Below are 17,841 nucleotides of genomic sequence, written 5' to 3' on the forward strand. Positions count from 1 at the left end.
AGACAACAACCACGAAAGACTGAAGGAGGTGGCGGACAAATATGGCAAGTTTCCCCCCTAGCATATCGATCAAATTGGGGTATACTTGGGCTTACATGTACCTTCCCTGGGCTAAAGGACCCCTTGTGCGAATCGGGCCCAATGAGCTACTCTCAGCCGACCCCGACGTCTTGCGGCGAATGTCGGCCGCCCGGAGCTCATACACCAAGGGCTCGTTCTACGAGAGCGGCAGACTAACACCGGGCGTCGACAATGTCGTCTCCATGAGGGACGAGGAAACACACAAGAAAATGAGGGCACGGATGTGGACAGCCGTATGAATATATTCCCCCATCGCAATGCTCTCTTCTCAACTACTAATGTGAAACTGCCATAACAGTACTCCGGCAAGGGGAATGAGGGCTTCAGTTTCGAGTCTGGTCTGGACCGTCAGGTGCTCAGCTTCATGGACCTGCTCGAGCGCAAGTACGTCTCGACGGCGCACGATACGAAGCCCTTTGACCTTGCGGAGAAGACGCAGTTCTTTGCCTTGGATGCTATTGGGGATATCTCTCTTGGCGCCCCCTTCGGCTTCCTCGCGGGGGATGAGGACCTCTTTGACTACAACCGTATCAACACCAGCTCGTCGACCATCATGAACGTTTTCTCGGTGCTCCCCTGGCTGACCAAGATTGTTCACCGATGGCCGCTGCGGCTGGCCATACCCAGGGAAGGAGACCAGGTCGGGTTTGGAAGACTCTGGAGGTGCGTGTCTATTTTGAATTCCCGCATGCCCTGGTTGGTGGCTGACTAGGGTTGAAAAAGCCTTGCAAGCTCTTTTGTCGACCGTAGACTTTACGTGGAGGCGCCCCCTGTTGAAGACATGCTGCAGGGACATATCAATAACGGCATGGCCCGCGATGAACTTATTCAGCAGGTTCTCATATTCCTGTAAGCGTCCTGCCTCCATTTCCCTCTCAGGAAGTTTTTGACTAGCCTGCAAGCATCGCCGGCACGAACACAACTGCGCACGCTCTCCGCATGACCCTGCTTTCCCTCATGACCACGCCTTCCGCCTACATGGCTCTCGTCGCTGAGATCCGCAAAGCGAGCCCCAACGTCAGCAGGCCCATCTCCTGGGCCCAGACACAGACTCTGCCGTATCTCACAGCTGTCATCCGTGAGGGGCTGCGCGTGTGGCCGCCGCTTACGGGGCTGGGCCTCAAGCGCGTGCCCGACACTGGAGATTACATCAACGGATACTTCGTCCCCGGCGGTACTGAAGTTGGTCAAGGCTTCCACGCCGTCGGGCGTTCCAAGGATGTCTGGGGCCCAGACGCCGACATCTTCCGGCCGGAGAGGTGGCTTGTGGCTGAAGAAGAAGAGCTGGTGAGGATGAGTGCCGCGTGGGATACAACCTTTGGTGGAGGCAAATATAGTTGCTTGGGTAAACCCATTTCTTTGATGGAGTTGCACAAGGCGGTGTTTGAGGTACGTCGTTTTGAACCGTGCTGCTGTTGGCATTGTCCGGAGTAGGCCTAACCAGGACCGCAGCTGCTGAGACGGTACGACATATCGCTTATCAACCCTGAGAGGCCAATCAAGGTTAAGTCGTCTGTCTTCATCATTGCATCCAACATGTGGGTGAAGATAACGAATCGGGAACTGTAGTGAATAGGCGGTGCCGCTCTTTGTTTTCGGGAATGGGATTTGGCGTTAGGTTCAGGGTTTTGTCGTTTTGTAAGTTAACTCTCCTGAGCATGGCAGTTCCCAGGGCCAGGCTGGGTGGTGAGCCAAACCATCAGAAGATTCGCCCGTGGGGGCTTCAACTAGTCTTTCTTCATGTGCCATCGATGCAACTCACTTCATGGCCAGGTCACAGCTCGTCGTCCTCGCCTGTCCTCCTCGGGGTCGTTCCAATGCTCTCCAACCCTCTCTCGCCCACTAGCTCAGCACCAGGTCCCGTGGGTTTCACCGTCGCGTCGTCAACCTTGCCTTGACCCATTGCTTCTTGATATTTCTTGCCCGTCTCATCAAGTAGAGCCTGAACTTCGGCTTCCCTCTTCGAGATCTCATCCTTCTCGCCTCTCAACTGCTGCACCCGAGCCTCCTTCCCCTTTAGCTCGTTTTCCATGGTCTTGAGGGAGACCTGGAGTTTTTGTATGCACTCCGACAAGCTTGGTAGAGGCGTGATCTTAGGTGGGACCTTGAGGAGCTCCTGGGCCGGGTCTTTGCGCGGCTTCTTCAAGCCGTCCATCCCCGCGCGACTCTGCGCGGCTTCGTATGCCATCCGGCGTTCCGCATCGCTGTCCTCCGACGAGTCCGAGGAATGTCCCTCGGCGGCTGTGATAAGCTCGGCCATTTGCTGGCGCTCTCGTTTTCGGCGTTCCTTCTCCGTCCGCTTACCCAATGACAGTCCTCCATCTTCGACATACTCATCGAATCCCTCTCCCAGTTCCTCGTCTTCGGCCTTCAGCCGAGTATCGTCCTTCTTCTTCCGTCCCAACGAATCTTCCTCATCGTCATCCTCAACCGAGAGGAAGTCCTGTTCTTTGGCTAACCGTGCTCGCCGTTCCTTCTTCTCTCGGATTTCGGCCTCGGTGAGTATGTGCGTCTCCTGTTTTGCGGGTGAAACAGCCTGGGTCTCAACAACAACCGCGCCTTCGAGCTCGGAATCGTCTAGGTCCATCTCGTCTCCGTCCAGCGAGACAGGCTGAGGGGTGTTGGGTGTGGACGACTGCAGCTCATCCAGATACTCCTTGCTGTACTTTGGCCGGTCCTCCTCGTCCTGGAACGAACGCACTGGGAGGCCCCTTGTCGAGATCCCTTTCTTTGCAGCGCTCGTCTCCAACGCACGTTTTCCCAACGGCGCCTTCTTCACAGGCATGACGTCGCTGTCGTCGTCTCCCTCAAGGCCTGCGCCCCCACCAAAAGAGAGCTTCGACTTAGGCGGCCGCTTCCTCTGTGCTGACGCGCTGCTCCGGCTGATATTTGGGCGCACCACGACGGGGCCGTCGTCGTCCTCTTCCCCATCCTGGCCTTTCGAAGCCTGGTCGGCCGCGGCGTCTTCATCATCTGCAGCAGTGAACGTTTTCCGCAGCCCTGACTGCCTCAAAGGTTTGCGCCCGGTTTTCGATCCGAATACTGGCTTGGGAAGATCTGTTTGCGTCACTATCAGCCTTTGCCGCTCCATCAAGACTTTCGCGAGGTGGGCATCTGAATACTTACCAGTCTTCATGGCGTCTCCATTGTCCGACGAGGACGACTGGTTTGCGGGGTCATCTTCATCAGGGACTCTAATAACGCGCGCTTTGCGCTTAGAGCCAAAAGAGCTCATTTTTTATATATTTCGCAGTTGGACTTTCAAGTTTGGAGTGCAGTCGGAAAGGCAGTTCAAGATGGTCGACGCGGGATGCCGAGCTTGAGGTACGCGATCGCAATCTTATCTCCACGTGACGGAAATTTTGGGGTCAAGGCAGGGAGCTCAGTCCGTCATCGCGTCGCAGGTTTGGAAGACAACCACCACATCCCACATTCACTGCTCAAGATGGCGCCCGCGCAGCCTGAGCTGAAGAAGGTGCGTCGCGTATCCAATCTCGGATTCAGACTCGCCTGGTTTGAATTAAGACCGCGCGCAGTCGCTCGCATGGCCTCGGGCTGAACCACATTTGACAACATACTGACTGGCATCCAGTATCTCGAGAAGCGGCTCTTTGTTCAGCTGAACGGCAGCCGGAAGGTCCTTGGTATTCTTCGAGGCTACGATGTCAGTCGATTGCGATCATTTCTGTCCCCGAGCAAGCACTGACGGGCCACTAGGTCTACCTGAACATCGTCCTGGACGACGCCGTGGAGGAGAAGGAGGGCGGCGAGAAGGTCAGACTGGGCATGGTGGTAAGTCTTCACCAGAAAATAGGAAGCATCCTTGGAGGGCTCATCGGCGAGCGTGCTGACACACTTCCAGGTCATTCGAGGAAACTCGGTTGTGATGCTCGAGGCGCTGGAGCGCATTGGCGGCGACGAACGACATCGGTGATTTACGAACCAATGGCAGATAAAGGCTGGAAACAAATGACATGGCGTTTGCGGACGAAAAATGGACATTCTATCTACAAAACAGAGCGGGCGCATGGGCGGGTAACGGTCATGCGTCTAGGGGAGGATGATACCCTCATGGGGTTTGGACGGAATCAATCGGATCCTATTTGGCTTGCTCGCCCCACGCCTTGTCGTCGTACCAGTCCATCAGTGCGGCGCCGTACGATTTCACCCAGCCTTTGATACCCCCGGTCAGAATCACAGCCTCCATAGTGGTCTCACCAACTTCATTGAGGTAGTCCTGCATCCAGCCGGCACTTCTGGGCCCACGGCCGTTGGAGCTTCCTGTCCGTCAAAGAGACATGAGTTGTGATCAAACTGGAAAGAAGTCGGTGATTTTCTGTCACTCACCGCAGTAGAATATGATGTTCTTAATCCCTGCTTGCTTGCAGAGCTGATAAATGACCGGCCTTGTCTGGTAGAGTGTTTGAGCAGGAAAGTTGATGGACGTCTTGATAGTGCCGCCCTCCCAGTCGGTCCGTCGAACATCGACCAGGAGGAAGTCTCTGCGCGCATTGGGGCCAGCTGCCTCATCGGCCTCGAGAAGGTCCTTGACCTGCGATGCGTCCATGCGACGGCATGATGCCTTGACCTCGGGGAAGGCTGCCCACCAGGGCTCACTGTTCTGCGCTTGCTCTGTCGCCATTGAGGAAACTTGAAGGCCTCGATTAGTCGTCAGTGAAACACACCAGTTATACAGACCTGGCGTGTTCGTGATGGAAACAAGTTCCCTTGAGACAGAGTCACAGAGGCCGCGAGAATCGAGACCCGGTCCACTGACCCCGCTTTACCCGGACGGAGCCGGGCTCCCACTTAGACAACGGCCCCAGATTGCCCTGTTCCCAATGCTTGAGAGCGCGACCGAAGGTACAACCTTGCCATCATGTCATTGCAATTAACTAGTTATGGATCCCTTCGTCCCTTGAAGTCCAGCGCACTACTCTGGTGCCCTGTACAGTCTTCCGTACTGGTCAACACTCCCCATCGAATCCATCATCATCGGGCTCCAGTTCATGTACCCGTCGAAGCAGGCCATGGGCTCCGTTCCCGGCATCAAGCCCGCCATCCATCCCGTGCCCATCCCATCCCCGAAATCCGGCATCCCCATCCCCATACCAGAGTTACCAGCACCGAAACCGCCCAGGAAGCCATCCGGCAGCGCGTTCCAGGCCACATCCTCCCCGGAAGAGTACTTTTGGACCGCGCCGTCTTCTAGGCTGAGGGCCTCGATCCCCTCGACGACCAGTTCCGCCCAGCGCGCGAGCCTTGCACGCGTAGAGAGGATCTTGACCGCGCTCATGCTCCACACGTTGAGGTCCCCGCTCTCGGCCTCCGAGGCCGACCACTCCTGAATCGACAAACTGACCTGCTGGAACCGCCCCTGGAGAGTCGACAGGATCCCGGGGATGTCCACGTCGAGCCCCGGACGCTGCTGCTGGAGGCGCGCCTGCAGCGAGGCGACAGCCACTGGGAGCTGAGGGTCCGACTTGACCTGTCGGTTGTGCTGGCTGGAGGCGCAGTACTCCGTGTCCTGGTTTGAGTCGGAGTCGGCAGGCGTCGGTGCTGAAGAGACGGCGCTGGGAGGCGACGATCTGTATTGCCTGGGGTCAGCAGGGGGCTTCTGGGCCCCTGGTGAGCCCACTACCCGCTCTGTGCGTAGTTTGGACGGGATTATGAGCTTTGCCCAGCGGTTCAGCATGGATATGGCGTAGATGACGAGAGAGCATGTCGCCGTCGTCTGTGAGTGGTAGGAAGAAACCGGGACAGAGAGCCAGTTATCGAACCATGCAACCAAGGCAGCGCGCGACCGGTAAATCTCGTCCAGGGGGGAGTTTGATTCATCGGAAGGTGAGGCGAGGGACTCGGAAAGAGACTCGATAAGTTCACTGTCGATCGATGGTGGAGCGTGCAGCCGCAGGGCGGCCGTGTTGAGGTACGTCTGGAAGATCTCTGGAAAGAGTGTGAGAACGGGCATCAGGGACAACACCAGCAATACGAGATCAGAAACTTACTGTCTAGCCTGAGACTTGAAGGCAAGTTTTGGCGTATTTGGTCCAGCTCCGCTTGAAAACCCGAGACACACGCTGCCCTAGGGGTTGGAGTTGAAGGCATCACGCCCATGTCTTCCATGCTGTCCTGGGGGGCGTTGCATTGTGCAATGCGGTCGAGGAGATGCTGAACACGGACTATCTGCACCAGAGTGGTGTCGGTCTCATACTCGTCGCTCTCCTCAAGCTGCCCGAGGCACTGGTGTAAGTATCGGGTGTACTTGATGGACTCAATCTTGCCAAAGCCGAGTGACAGCCTAGGGTAAATTAGTCGGCATTGCCATTAATGAGCAAGAACTAAAGGCGCAGTACTCACGACGAAGACAGGAACCAGACTCCTGCAAGTGCTCTCCTCTCCTCGTTGGTACGGGGCTGAGTGTCGAACGGCTTCAACACAGCAAGAACTGTCGTCTCCCTCCGCACAGGGGGCATCCCCAACCCCAGATCGCCAACCAGAGCTTGGGCCAGGCTGATGAGGTTGCTCAGCTGGGCGTGCATGAAGCAATGATACTGGTACCACCCTGAAATGACGATGATACCCTGTAGTAGGTCTATAGTCCGCTCTGAGCGGATCAGCATGTGCTCCGAGATGTGCTTCATCAGGTGGTACATCTGCGCCCTCATCGACCTTAGGCTCCGGAAGGAGGCGACCATCCTGATGGCTGACATGAGGAACGGCCGCGTCTCCTTCAGGGCGGCCGCTGACATGGTCGGTGGAATGACGACAAAGGGGTGAGCAGGGAGCAGCTCATTGCGGTAGATGTTGAGGAGGGCTTCATCTGAGTCTGGCGGAGGCGGAGCATCGTCGCTTGGCGCGCGACATGTGCACGATGGAGGAGCATTAGTGTTGTAAGTATCCGGAACAGCCCACGGGTTGTTGAGGTTCAGATCTTCGGGCTGCGAAGACGACGACGATGGGTGGTGGTCCCCAAGGTCCACCAGCTTCCCCGGATCCCCGTCCGTCTTCCTGCATGGTGTAAGCCAGGGATGGATGATGGATGGGGTGCATAAGGCAAGGGCGGCACTTACAACGGCTTGGCCCGTCTCTTCTTCCGGGGACGAACAACCTGAGAAGTGCATTCTTTATCGAGTCTTTGACATCTGCATATCATTTCTAGTCAATTGTCGTACCGTTGATGTAAGTGAGGAAACTCACGTGTCACACTTGGAGTTCGGCGCCGGGTTCGATCGCAGACACTTAATCTTGGCCCTAGCACAAGCCGAACATGCAGCCCTCCATCCAGCTGTGGGAAGCCCGAGCCTGCTGCCCGATCTCCTATGGGTGCCAGTGCTAGCGGTGTCGGCCATGGTTACTTAACATTAAATGGTTACCAACTGATGCAGACGCTCTGCAGTGAATATAGCCCGTCGGAGTTTTCTGGCGACAATACAATATGCCGTCGATTCAGTGCACACCTCCTACTTAAAAAACCTCGCCGTCATGGTTGCTTAACACGGAGATTATAAAGAACTCCGGTCGAGGATCCTGGGGCTGGGGCTGAGCGCGGCGTTTGCGCAACATCTCGCGTCTAATCGAGGCTGAGACTGCTGGGGCGAAGCGACTGCAGGCGAACCAAGTTGAACTCTGGTTGGTTATTGCTGACTGCATAACATGGTCAATGCCACGACCTCGCTTAGCCGTGGCGACTTTGGCAGCTGCTTAACTCAAGCGAGGCTGGCCTCGGGGGTGAACAGGGCACCGTTAATAGATCATAGTAGACAGGCATCCAAAAACATTTCCATGCTCTTTGAAACGACGCGTATTTGACAAAGAGGGAACCGTGGCCGAGAATTGTGATAAGCGGCACAGCCTCCCACAAGATACAAGATGATGCAATGTATCGATACACCTGTATGGTACACCCTGAGTGCCGGGCTTTCATGCCCGTCCATCTCCCCCTTGCCTTCCTAAACCTTGGAACAAGTTGTGATTAAAAAACAGGATCATCTATCATCCCCGCCTGCTCTGCCTCCGCCTCTCGCATCGCCTCAGCGTGACTCCAGAGTCCGTGCTGCCCCATGCTGCCCAACAGCCTCGCTTACTTGGTCCTAGAAACACCCGCACCGATGACGCCCGGCAGCTTCTCCTCGCCGACGTTGAACAGCATGCCGATCGACATGGACAGGACAAGGACCATGACCAGCGTGAAGCCCGCAAATAGCCAGAAGGAGACACTGATGTCCTTCTTGGCGCACGTAGGTCCAGCCCAGTGCGTCAGGCTACCCGATTTGCTAACCGTGCTCTGGCAGTGGCAGGTATAGCACGCCTCCTTCCCCTCGGACCCGTCCGCCTTGGCATACTTGTTAACGCAGGTGCCGTGCCCAGAGCAGGCGCCCGTCGCCGTGCTGCAGCTATCCTCCGACTTAAAGCACGCGGGGATGGAACCTGATTTCGTGGACGCGTAGAAGACGGTGCCGTCGTTGCTGGGCGAGGTCGGCGCTTCCGACTCGGTCGGCTTCTGGTAGATCGACATGACCTTCTCGGCTTCTGACTGGCGGCGTCGCAGCTCTTGCGTCTTGTCGGACCACTGCTTAGCTTCGCCCGACGCGGGTAGGAGCACAAGTGTCGTCTCCATCTCGCCCGACTTGGCTAGCACGACGAGGTTCGCGGCCAGACGCGCGAGATCGGAGAGAACCTCAGGTTGCTAGAGTTTACGTCAGCCTTGCCATCTACAAGAACTAATTTCGCGTAGAACCTACCTTCTTAACATTGTACTTGGCAACAGTGGACCGCCCGCTCCAGCACCGCTCCTCAAAGGGGTTGGTCACCTCCGTGATGGAGCACTTGTGCTCATTCGTGATGCCAACGTTGTAGAAGTCATTCTTGACCAGCTTATCATGGGCGGTGGCTGTCGGAGGATCAACGACAGAGAAGGCAGGCTTCTTCTGGAAGCCCTCGCCCACTTCCTTGATCTGGTCATCGGACAAGCCCTCCAGCATGATGACAAGCTGGCTAGGAGAGACAGGCTGCTCTTGGCCAAACAACGACGGGCTCTTCCCGCCGTACTTGTTCATCAGCTCCACCACGGTGTCGATATCGGCGCCATCGGGGATATCAGAAACAGAGGGCCCCTTTCCTGCGGGAGCCAGTCGTTGTAGAAGGATAAGACGTGCGAGGCTAGGTGAGACGGAGGGCGTCGAGGTGGAATCGGTATCGCTAGGAAGGATGTAGATTTGGGCAGCCTGCTGTGCTGCGGCCGCACAGCCAGCCAGGGCCGTTGCGAGCCCAAGGGTGAGCTTCATTGTGGTTGTCGGGCGATGAAGCTGCGGTGGTTTGGTGGCCGACTTGGAAGGGGAGCTTGCAACGTCACGGGCTGAACAGCAGAGGTGCCACAGGCCATCACTGCTTGCTGGGTCGTCTCCGTATCATCGGAGAGTTCGGCGGGGGGATGATCCGAAAGACAGTGTACACAGTGTATCATTGTGCAGCACTTTTGGCATCCGCACAGTGGGGCTAGCTTCGCCGACTCAGTCCTCGGTCAGTTTGCGCCCACTGTGATTCAAAGCAGACCGTCCCGTGGATGCGCCGTTGTTATCTCGTCGCAGTCATGCCTTTTCCCTTCTTATAGCACGCGCCCTAGTTTCATATTTCCTTACACCCTACACTACTCGGCTCGCATCTCGGCTCGCATCTGCACAGTCTGCCCACCATGCTAGCCAGAGCAGCCGCCTCGCGGCGCGCCACCCTCGCCGTTCTCGCAGCACCCCGGATTGCGAGTCGCCGGATCCCCCCCGCCACGAGATCGATATCCCTCTGGCCCCTGCGCAGGAAGACAGACCCGACGCTGCCCGTCTACTTCCCCAAAGAAGCGCCACAGCATCGCAAGCCCTGGCGGCCGCGGCTTCGTTACGTCGCCTTCACACTCCTCGTATACTATGCAATGTGGCAGATCTATATGAGCGTGGTTCTCGACCCGCTCCTGGACTGGGCCGAGGCCGAGTGGGATTCCATGTCGGAGAAGGAGAAGCAGGATATGGAGGAGCAGGCCGAAGACGAGGATGAAGACCCCCTCCTGTTCCTACCGTTTCCCTTTACGACAAAGGAGGTCTTGCAACCACCCTATAAGGGCAGCGATCCGGAATGGCAGGAGTTTCTCAAGGTGAACAAAGATCCGAAGAGGCAAATGCAAATAAAGTGTAAGTATTTCCCTTGTCAAGGCTCTCGTGCCTGAACACCAGGCACCAGCTTATGCTCTTGTGTAGCAACCCTAGCCGAGACGGTCCGGCGAGGTATTGAAGCGAATCCAGCAATCGTCAGGCTGATGGGCGGCAAGTCGACCAAAGTCCGCAAGATGTGGCTCGACATTATATATCCCCCGGCACCGCCACCGAAGCACTACATCTCAGGGTACATTCCCCCGAACCTTTCGATCAATAAACAAAACCGGTGCTAACATGTAGCAGGCTAATGCTTGACTGGGACGGCCTCTTCTGGGGCGACCGCTCCATCGAGTCGGTCGCGGCGAACCAGCTCGACGCTATCGTATATCCGAAAGCGGTGGCCCTGGCCGTATGGACGTTCTGGAACGTCCTTCTCCAGCGGACCAAAGACGATATCTCCAAAGCACTTGGCTTCGAGGGATCAAAGGCACAGGAAATTACTTGGCAGTCTGCCATAATCAACCGCGGCAAAGAGCAGTCACCGTTTGGCACCACGGGAAAGCCATCGCAGGGCCATATACTAGCACCTCCAGCCCCGTCAGGCAAGGAGTCGCAGTCCGGCTCGATCCGGGGCACAACTCCCGACTTTACTGGCCTCTTTAGGAAGCCGGGCGAAAATGATATACCCATGTCGGCAAGCATGATGCAGGCTTTCCAGGCTGCTTCCTTCACTCTCGCTAAGAACTGGAGGCCAGCCGAGCAGCCCGTCAACCGAGGCTGCATTCGTGTAGACGGCCTCATCGAGGTTCAGGGCAAGTCGGCGCTCATGGTTGTATATGTGGCTGCTTGGTACGATCCGCGGGCCAAGAAGTACACCAACGTTCAGGCGACGTTGAAGCATATTCTTCAGACCCAGCAGCGGCCCATGGGTGGGCGATGAGGGGAGTTTATAGAAGTTCCTTGTACCATTTGTGTGGAATATCGGCGTAGCGCTAGTGAATGGTTGAGTTGCTCAGCGGTACATACCATAGACTTATGGAGGTTTGGGTTTAGGCTACCAGGAAATGCATAGCGATGGTTTTGAGGATATATCTCAATTACATTATCTTTTTTTTACGTGATCTCTAGTTATGACAGGCACTTAGTCCAAGTGCTAAGAGTTGTTGGAGACGATCTTCCAAGTCCAAAATCGCTGTACCCAAGGGTGACTTGGAGATAATCCCATATATGGCGTTGGCAGATAATAACCGTTCCGGAAATCTCAGCCACTCAAATAGTCTTTCGCCGTTTGAACGTCGCGACGGTAGACGGCGCCAGCTGTACCTCCCCGGGTTCAAAGGGTATCATCCTAAGTAGACAAGGGAACAGAAGGCCGGGAGGAGAAGCTACCATCCGGGCTCGCCTGTGCCACTAGGCTCCATATCCATATAATGCGTTGTTGGGAGGGCCTCTAAATCGTATATAATGCCCATGTATGTATGTTTCGGAAAGGGTTGTAGCATGGTTTTTTTTATTCCCCATTTTCTTCGTCGTCTGACCGCTCATCTGTCGACCAACCCTCCTCCCGGGAAGCATTGTCGTCGACATCGTCGACATCATCGACATCATCGTCGTCATCGACGAGCACAACCCCCGTGACGTCGTCCGAGAAGGCCACCGTCTTGGCGGAAGTCGACTTGCTCGGCGGCTCCAGCACATCGCCACTCCAAGGCTTGCACTCCTTGACGTGCTCGCCGCACCGTAGACACGTCCAGCCTTCGCCCTCCTCGCGCTCCAGGCGCGTTGCCAGGCACACAAAACAGTAGACGCAGCCGCACGGGATGGTCTCGTAGGGGTTTGTAATATCCGTCTGCGCGGACCCCACCACGCCGCTGGCGGCCGCTGCAGCCATGACCTCGTTCTCGGTCGTCGCGGCATCGTTCTGGTCCTGGTAGCAGATGGCGCATGTCCTCTCGGGGAGGAATGCGTACTCCCCCTTGGCAGTATCGTCGCCCTCCGACGGTCCAGCCTGGATCATCTCCTTGGTCTTGCGCCATGTCCGGGTGAGCCATCTCCGCCAGCGGTTGATGCCGATCAGGGGAAGGACAAAGAGGAGAAATTCTGTAAAGGCATGCCAGACCAGCTGGCGGTTGAGGTACTCGAACGAGACCTCGCGGCTCACCTGGCTAGTCGGGGGCGCCAGGCGCATCCTCAGTACCCGGTCCAGCAGCGTGCGATATCGGCCGTTGAGAAGGAAGACGAGGAAAGAGGCACAGGCAGCGGTGCTGTGGACAGTCGAAAGGGTCGAGGTCAAGCGCGACATGCGCCGGACGCGAGGGCTAGGCTGAGCGTAGCCGTCGTCCTGATCGACGAGCCAGTCCTCCCACCTTGTCCACGCGTATTTTCCAAAAACGGTGACCAGGCCGTAGGCGGACTTTTGCCATCTTGATGGGGCAACCAGGACAGGTCCGTCCTTTCTTGCGTCTGTGTATCTAAGGTTCTGCAGCGCGGCGCCGTACGTCGCATCGTGATCCCAGATGGTGAGCTTAAAGAGCACCGCCCGCAGGGCAAGCATGATCTCGGCGGACCAGTCATCTTGGAGGTGGCCTCCAGCAAAGTACTTGAGGGCATCGCCGACCTGGCCCTTAAGCAGGTCGAGCAGTTCGTCATCGAGGAGCTCGGCGTCGACCTGGCCAACGCGGAAGGCGGGGCGCGTGCCCTCGCGCGAGGATACGGCGTCCCAGGCGGGGGCGAGGCGGCTGAGAGGAAAGGGAAGACGCTGGAGGGCGGCGCTGGCGCGGGAGGCTTCGCGCTGGGCGGCGAGGTGGGCAGCGGCTTGGGCTTCCCGAGCTTGGCGCCTGGCGGCGACGCGCTGCTGGGCCTGGACGAAGCTGGAGTCGGTCATCGCGGCGGCATTGGAGGGGCTCGTATCGTGGGTTTACTCAGGCTGAGAGCGGAGGAGGAGTTTGCATGATGGCAAACAGGACGATGGTTGGATATGAAGGGGAGTTTGGGGGACCGTGGGTGGTGGGTGATGGTCGATGGGGAACCTGGAAGGAACCGCCATGTGCTGGAGGAGCCGAGGTCTCGGGCGCGACTGCCGAGAACGGATGACGCTGGTTCGGTGGCTCCTCTGCGTGCCCAGACCTTCACCCGCATTTCCCTTCCACATTGCAACTGAATACGGATACTATTAGTACAGATAGACATTTGCTCTAATATCTAGCATCAGGGCGAAAAAGAGAACAGAGCAAGTCAGTGCTGGGTTTACCGGAGACTTTTTTTTAAAAATCGTTCAGTAGCATTAAATATCTACCCTCGATATCACCGTTACATCCGCCTCATCCCTTTCAGCTTTCAACTCACCCCATTTTCAACCACCAACCCAATGGCGACAGATGGGAGGGCGTGTTCTGCCTAGCTGAGGCACGCAACAATGCCTCCAATGGCCGCAAGCGTGCAGTCCGGGTTCTTGACGCACACAGTCTTCAGCCCGAGCTCTTTGGCAGGGTAGTCGTTACCGCCCGGGAAGATGGCGTCGCCGATGAACATCATCTCCTCCAGAGGGATCCCGCTCGCCTGGTTCAACCTCTTCAGGCCGTAGGCCTTGTCGACGCCCTTCTGCGTGATGTCGATTGAGGTCGCACCGCCCATATTGATGGAGAGACCAGGCAGCCGCTTGCGCAGATCGGCCTGGATGATTTTGCGCTTGGCAAAATCAGGGTCCCAGATCTCCTTGGCATGGATGGGCGCTTGCTGGCCCAACGCGGAGAAGGTGATCTGGCTTCCGCGGTCCTCGATGCGCTTGCCCCAGGTCTGCTCCGGTTTGAAGCCAGTGGCCTCAAGGGAGGCCTCAAAGGCTTCGAGGATGTTCTTCCTGTCCTCATCGCTGAACAGCTCGGCGTACACAATCTCCCAGTCGGCCGCCTTGTGCGTGTAGAGCTTGGTGCCTGTCGTTGGCATCAGCCACAGCTTAGACAGGTCGGCGCGCGGAGGCAGGCGGCTAGCGACCTGCTTCTGAAATTGCGGCCAGTCACCGCCGGAGATGACGGCGACGTTGGCAACGGCCAGCAGGTCAGCCAATGCCTCGCCCATGGAGTCCTTCAATGCCTGCTTGCTCTCAGCGAGAGTGCCATCGAGGTCGAAAGCGACAAGGGAAATCATATTGGCGATCCAGAACCACGTTGTTGGATGAGACTCGGAGACTGGCTTCTGCGGCCTGGTCAGTCTAGGGTCTCGAGCACGAGGAGATGGCCGGGTGCCAGACAACGCGCTAGTGCTGGTAGTTCGGGAGCTTAGCTGGGATGGTTGCGGGGGGGAGTGAAGGGGCCCAACACGACGATGAGGAGGAAGGTGAGGAAGGTGAGGACACCGTGACGGGTGAATGCCAGCCTAGAAACTGGAACACGAGAGTAGTTGCTAGGTGTTGATGCAGAATCACGTGTCACCCCAGCAACTTGTTTACCGCATTGAAGAACGGGAGGGAAGAAGTGCGTTGCCATTCTCCGCACGCGGACCGTGCCTACCTTTACTTCGTGGGGTACTCCGTAGTACGAAACTAAATTCCAGTCTTGAAAGGTAAGGTATGCAAGCACATGATCATTGTCTTTGAGCAACCAGATTGCCCTGTAAGCAGCGGGGTACAGGCGCTCTATGGACTAGAAACATTGGCAAACATAGATGGGGCTCGTTCTAGGCTGTGCAACTTGGGGAACGTTTAAACGTTGGCAATTGAGGCTCACAAGACACGGTCAGCCGCCGCCCCGTTCCACCCACCCAACGGTCGTAAAAGTACGGAGTAATAACCACTGCAGTTTCCCCTCCCCAGATTATGCTCCAACTGTTCCATGCAATCAATGATGCAAGGGACATAATACCCAAGTATCCGTACCTTGCCTACACATGCAACCTGCATCAACGCCAAACATGATTTCAGATCCTACTTCGTCCCCTGCACATCTGCCTGTCTGCCCATCAACCGCCTTATCGTACGCTTTGTCTCTGGCCCACAACGATCCGCATCCAGAGCTGGTGCCTGGTATATATGTCCCCAGAATCAACATTGTCCACACAGGCCCCCACGCATTTAAACCCCGGTCAACAACAACTCGCCAGTCGCCACCCTCGTCGCGACGCGCTCTACAACCAACCAGCCTGCTTCTGCCTAAACTTCATCCCTCAACGTCCAATAGAGCCCACATATAACACCCTTCCGGGGCCCCGCAACCTTCCAGTCCCTTCTCCTCTTGGGTCTTCAGTCGCTTTGAGCAAGCGACTCGATATCCACTGACCGACCCCGCGCCATGGCCTCGAGCCGGCGCCAGCCGTCGTCCGCCTCGGGCTCCTGGCGCATCGTGGAGGGCGAAAACGATAGCTTCGACACCACCCTCGCGCCCTCTCTCGACGATGATTTCTCTGTTCCCTCGAGCGGCCAGCCCTCTTCTGCCTTCCCCTCGCAGCTGTCCGCCACCTCCCAGGGTGCCCTAAGTATGGGCTCGCAGGATAGCATCCGGGACTTCTCACGCCACCAAGATGATCCGGACAACATCATGCGCGAGCCCTTTCGCCCAACCCTCCCCAGCGCGCGGGGTACTAGCTACAGTGGCAGCACTATCACCGCACGACCTTCTGCTGACCTGGAGTTCAAAATGCCCAGGATTGACGTCGAGGGCGCTGCGAGGCGAACCACGCGGGGCGCAAGAATGGAGACCGACGGAGGAGATGCCCAACTAAGACGGCGAGACGTGAACATGCTAGGTGCCGCATACAGAAGGCGAACTGGACCGAGGGCACAGTATGCCGAGGGCGATGAACAGCTGCCGCAGACGGTTGGAGAGCGGATGGCGGACTCCCTGCCGAAAGCTTTGCTCGAGGTTCTAATGTGGGCGCTCGGCGTCATCACTCTGGCCTTCCGCTACGCCCAACGACCCTTGGCATTACTCCTCGCCATATACGTCTCCTTCGGCGCTATTATTGTTACGCAGAACATAGTCACCAAGTCCATTTACGTCTCCCTCTCGCCAATCTGCCGCTTTCCTGGCGCCACCTTCCTCAACCTCCCTTTCTGCCCGACGTCACCTCCATCACCAAGCTCGAATGACTCCGCGTCATCGAACCTTGAGTTTGACGACCTCGTGGGCGCTCAGGGGAAACTCGAACAGGTCCTTGAAATCAGCGCCGAAGGTATCTCGCTGCCTTACGAGATGAAGCGCTCCGAGATGTCCATTCGCGACCTGCGCACTCTCGTCAAGGCCAGCGAGATCCCATCGCGCGACGAGCTTGTCCACGAATTCAACAGCTTCATCGACGTTTCCCGCCGCAGCGCCTCCGAACTGCAGCGCTTCAACACTCACTGCGGCTCCGCCGTCGATAGCGTCATCTCCATCAACCGCTGGACGTCACGCTACATCGACTCGCTCGCTGCTCCGAACGACTCGGCGGGTCCCCACGACTTCTCACTCATCACCCGCTGGACGTCGTGGCTCTTCACCCCCTTCATGCCTACCGACCGCTACTTCACCGAGCGCATGATCCTCGAGAAGTACGTCGAGCACACGGCGCAAGTCTCAGACCGCATCGCCATCCTCATCCTCGAGGCGCAGTCCATCCTTGGTCTCCTGGCTCGTGCAGAGGATCACCTCGCCCTCATCCACGATGTCAGCTCGCGCAATTCGGACTCAGTCGCCTCCCGCCGCAAGGACGCTATGTGGAGCCTCTGGACCATGGTCGGTGGCAACACAGCTCACCTTCACAACCTCTCCCAACAGGAAAGCCTCCTCCAAAAGGTCACGAGCCAGCGCGGCGCCGCCGTGGACCGCGTCTCGAAACTTATGCTCGAGCTCCAGCGTATACAAAGCGACATCGAGGACCTGCGCGACCGCGTTGCCGCCCCGGAGCTCCACACCGCCACCGGGCACACGTCCATCCCCCTGAGCGTCCACATCGAGACCATCGACCGTGGGATCGACAGGTTGGAGGAAGCGCGCCGCAGGATTAGCGCTGCCGAGACGGATCGTGTCAGGGAGATCCTCAAGAAGGTTGGCATGAAGGACGAGCAGCTCATTGAAGATCGGTAGCGTCAGTTTTTGGTTCATTCTTCTTTTTTTCCTTGTGTTAGATTTGGTACTGTTTTGTTGTGAGCATTTTGGCGTGAGCACAATACAGGGAAAGGAGTACATAGCACACGATACGGCTTTGATTTAGGGCGTTGGGGCAGAATGGGTAATACCAAAGATTGGATAGCTGAGTTTGGTTGAATTAGATACTGAATACATGCCTCACAAATAGTGGTGACACCTCTGCAGCCAGTCAGCGTGTGACAGTAAAATCGGAATTCATCGGCCAAATACCACCAAGGAGGTGTACATGGCTTTATTTTCATTCGCGTCCCCTAAATAGGTAGTATGCGAACTCGTAAGACTCCGGCTGTGAGGCTAGCTCCATCCATCGTCTAGGTATCCTTAAATAACACGGTATATATATCATATAGGCCCATAGATGCCATATCCATCATTCATCCAGAAAAAAAAAAGAAGAAGAAAAAGGTGGCGTCGCGGCCTCCTCGGCTCGTCCAGAGCTATTCGAGCTCTTCTCGTCCATCTTTGCCTCCAGTGCCGACAGGTCCCCCTGTCGTGTC

The 17,841-nt window shown here is 56.9% G+C and overlaps 10 protein-coding genes across 10 annotated transcripts; 4 read left to right on the forward strand and 6 right to left on the reverse strand.

Moving 5' to 3' along the window:
• Positions 1-95: 95 nt before the first annotated feature.
• ACO1O0_004072 (cytochrome P450) lies at positions 96-1,650 on the forward strand (the record flags this gene model as incomplete). Its single annotated transcript, XM_083193514.1, has 5 exons — positions 96-314; positions 380-744; positions 805-930; positions 984-1,470; positions 1,534-1,650. The coding sequence occupies 5 exons, from the start codon at positions 96-98 to the stop codon at positions 1,648-1,650; spliced, it is 1,314 nt and encodes a 437-aa protein (XP_083050462.1).
• A 205-nt stretch (positions 1,651-1,855) lies between these two features.
• Positions 1,856-3,316, reverse strand: ACO1O0_004073 (nineteen complex-related protein 2-domain-containing protein; the record flags this gene model as incomplete). Its single annotated transcript, XM_083193515.1, is given in 2 exon segments — positions 1,856-3,195; positions 3,208-3,316. The coding sequence occupies 2 exon segments, from the start codon at positions 3,314-3,316 to the stop codon at positions 1,856-1,858; spliced, it is 1,449 nt and encodes a 482-aa protein (XP_083050463.1).
• A 210-nt stretch (positions 3,317-3,526) lies between these two features.
• On the forward strand, positions 3,527-4,015 carry SMG1 (uncharacterized protein; the record flags this gene model as incomplete). The annotated part of the gene is made up of 4 exons (XM_083193516.1): positions 3,527-3,556; positions 3,674-3,745; positions 3,799-3,873; positions 3,944-4,015. 4 exons carry the CDS (start codon positions 3,527-3,529, stop codon positions 4,013-4,015), a joined length of 249 nt encoding a protein of 82 aa, XP_083050464.1.
• Positions 4,016-4,180: 165 nt separating this feature from the next.
• ACO1O0_004075 (uncharacterized protein) lies at positions 4,181-4,723 on the reverse strand (the record flags this gene model as incomplete). Its single annotated transcript, XM_083193517.1, has 2 exons — positions 4,181-4,362; positions 4,429-4,723. The coding sequence occupies 2 exons, from the start codon at positions 4,721-4,723 to the stop codon at positions 4,181-4,183; spliced, it is 477 nt and encodes a 158-aa protein (XP_083050465.1).
• Positions 4,724-5,014: 291 nt separating this feature from the next.
• Positions 5,015-7,433, reverse strand: ACO1O0_004076 (uncharacterized protein; the record flags this gene model as incomplete). The annotated part of the gene is made up of 4 exons (XM_083193518.1): positions 5,015-6,027; positions 6,090-6,382; positions 6,442-7,092; positions 7,282-7,433. The coding sequence occupies 4 exons, from the start codon at positions 7,431-7,433 to the stop codon at positions 5,015-5,017; spliced, it is 2,109 nt and encodes a 702-aa protein (XP_083050466.1).
• A 731-nt stretch (positions 7,434-8,164) lies between these two features.
• ACO1O0_004077 (DUF3844 domain-containing protein) lies at positions 8,165-9,368 on the reverse strand (the record flags this gene model as incomplete). Its single annotated transcript, XM_083193519.1, has 2 exons — positions 8,165-8,770; positions 8,826-9,368. 2 exons carry the CDS (start codon positions 9,366-9,368, stop codon positions 8,165-8,167), a joined length of 1,149 nt encoding a protein of 382 aa, XP_083050467.1.
• Positions 9,369-9,775: 407 nt separating this feature from the next.
• On the forward strand, positions 9,776-11,166 carry ACO1O0_004078 (uncharacterized protein; the record flags this gene model as incomplete). The annotated part of the gene is made up of 3 exons (XM_083193520.1): positions 9,776-10,262; positions 10,329-10,473; positions 10,530-11,166. 3 exons carry the CDS (start codon positions 9,776-9,778, stop codon positions 11,164-11,166), a joined length of 1,269 nt encoding a protein of 422 aa, XP_083050468.1.
• A 570-nt stretch (positions 11,167-11,736) lies between these two features.
• Positions 11,737-13,110, reverse strand: PEX2 (Pex12 amino terminal region-domain-containing protein; the record flags this gene model as incomplete). Its single annotated transcript, XM_083193521.1, has 1 exon — positions 11,737-13,110. The coding sequence occupies one exon, from the start codon at positions 13,108-13,110 to the stop codon at positions 11,737-11,739; it is 1,374 nt and encodes a 457-aa protein (XP_083050469.1).
• A 512-nt stretch (positions 13,111-13,622) lies between these two features.
• ACO1O0_004080 (HAD-like domain-containing protein) lies at positions 13,623-14,369 on the reverse strand (the record flags this gene model as incomplete). Its single annotated transcript, XM_083193522.1, has 1 exon — positions 13,623-14,369. One exon carries the CDS (start codon positions 14,367-14,369, stop codon positions 13,623-13,625), a length of 747 nt encoding a protein of 248 aa, XP_083050470.1.
• Positions 14,370-15,508: 1,139 nt separating this feature from the next.
• On the forward strand, positions 15,509-17,281 carry ACO1O0_004081 (uncharacterized protein; the record flags this gene model as incomplete). Its single annotated transcript, XM_083193523.1, has 1 exon — positions 15,509-17,281. One exon carries the CDS (start codon positions 15,509-15,511, stop codon positions 17,279-17,281), a length of 1,773 nt encoding a protein of 590 aa, XP_083050471.1.
• Between the last annotated feature and the right edge of the window lie 560 nt (positions 17,282-17,841).

This window comes from Amphichorda felina, assembly GCF_050947745.1.
Source record: "Amphichorda felina strain 45539 chromosome Unknown scaffold_4, whole genome shotgun sequence".
Taxonomy (NCBI): domain Eukaryota; kingdom Fungi; phylum Ascomycota; class Sordariomycetes; order Hypocreales; family Bionectriaceae; genus Amphichorda; species Amphichorda felina.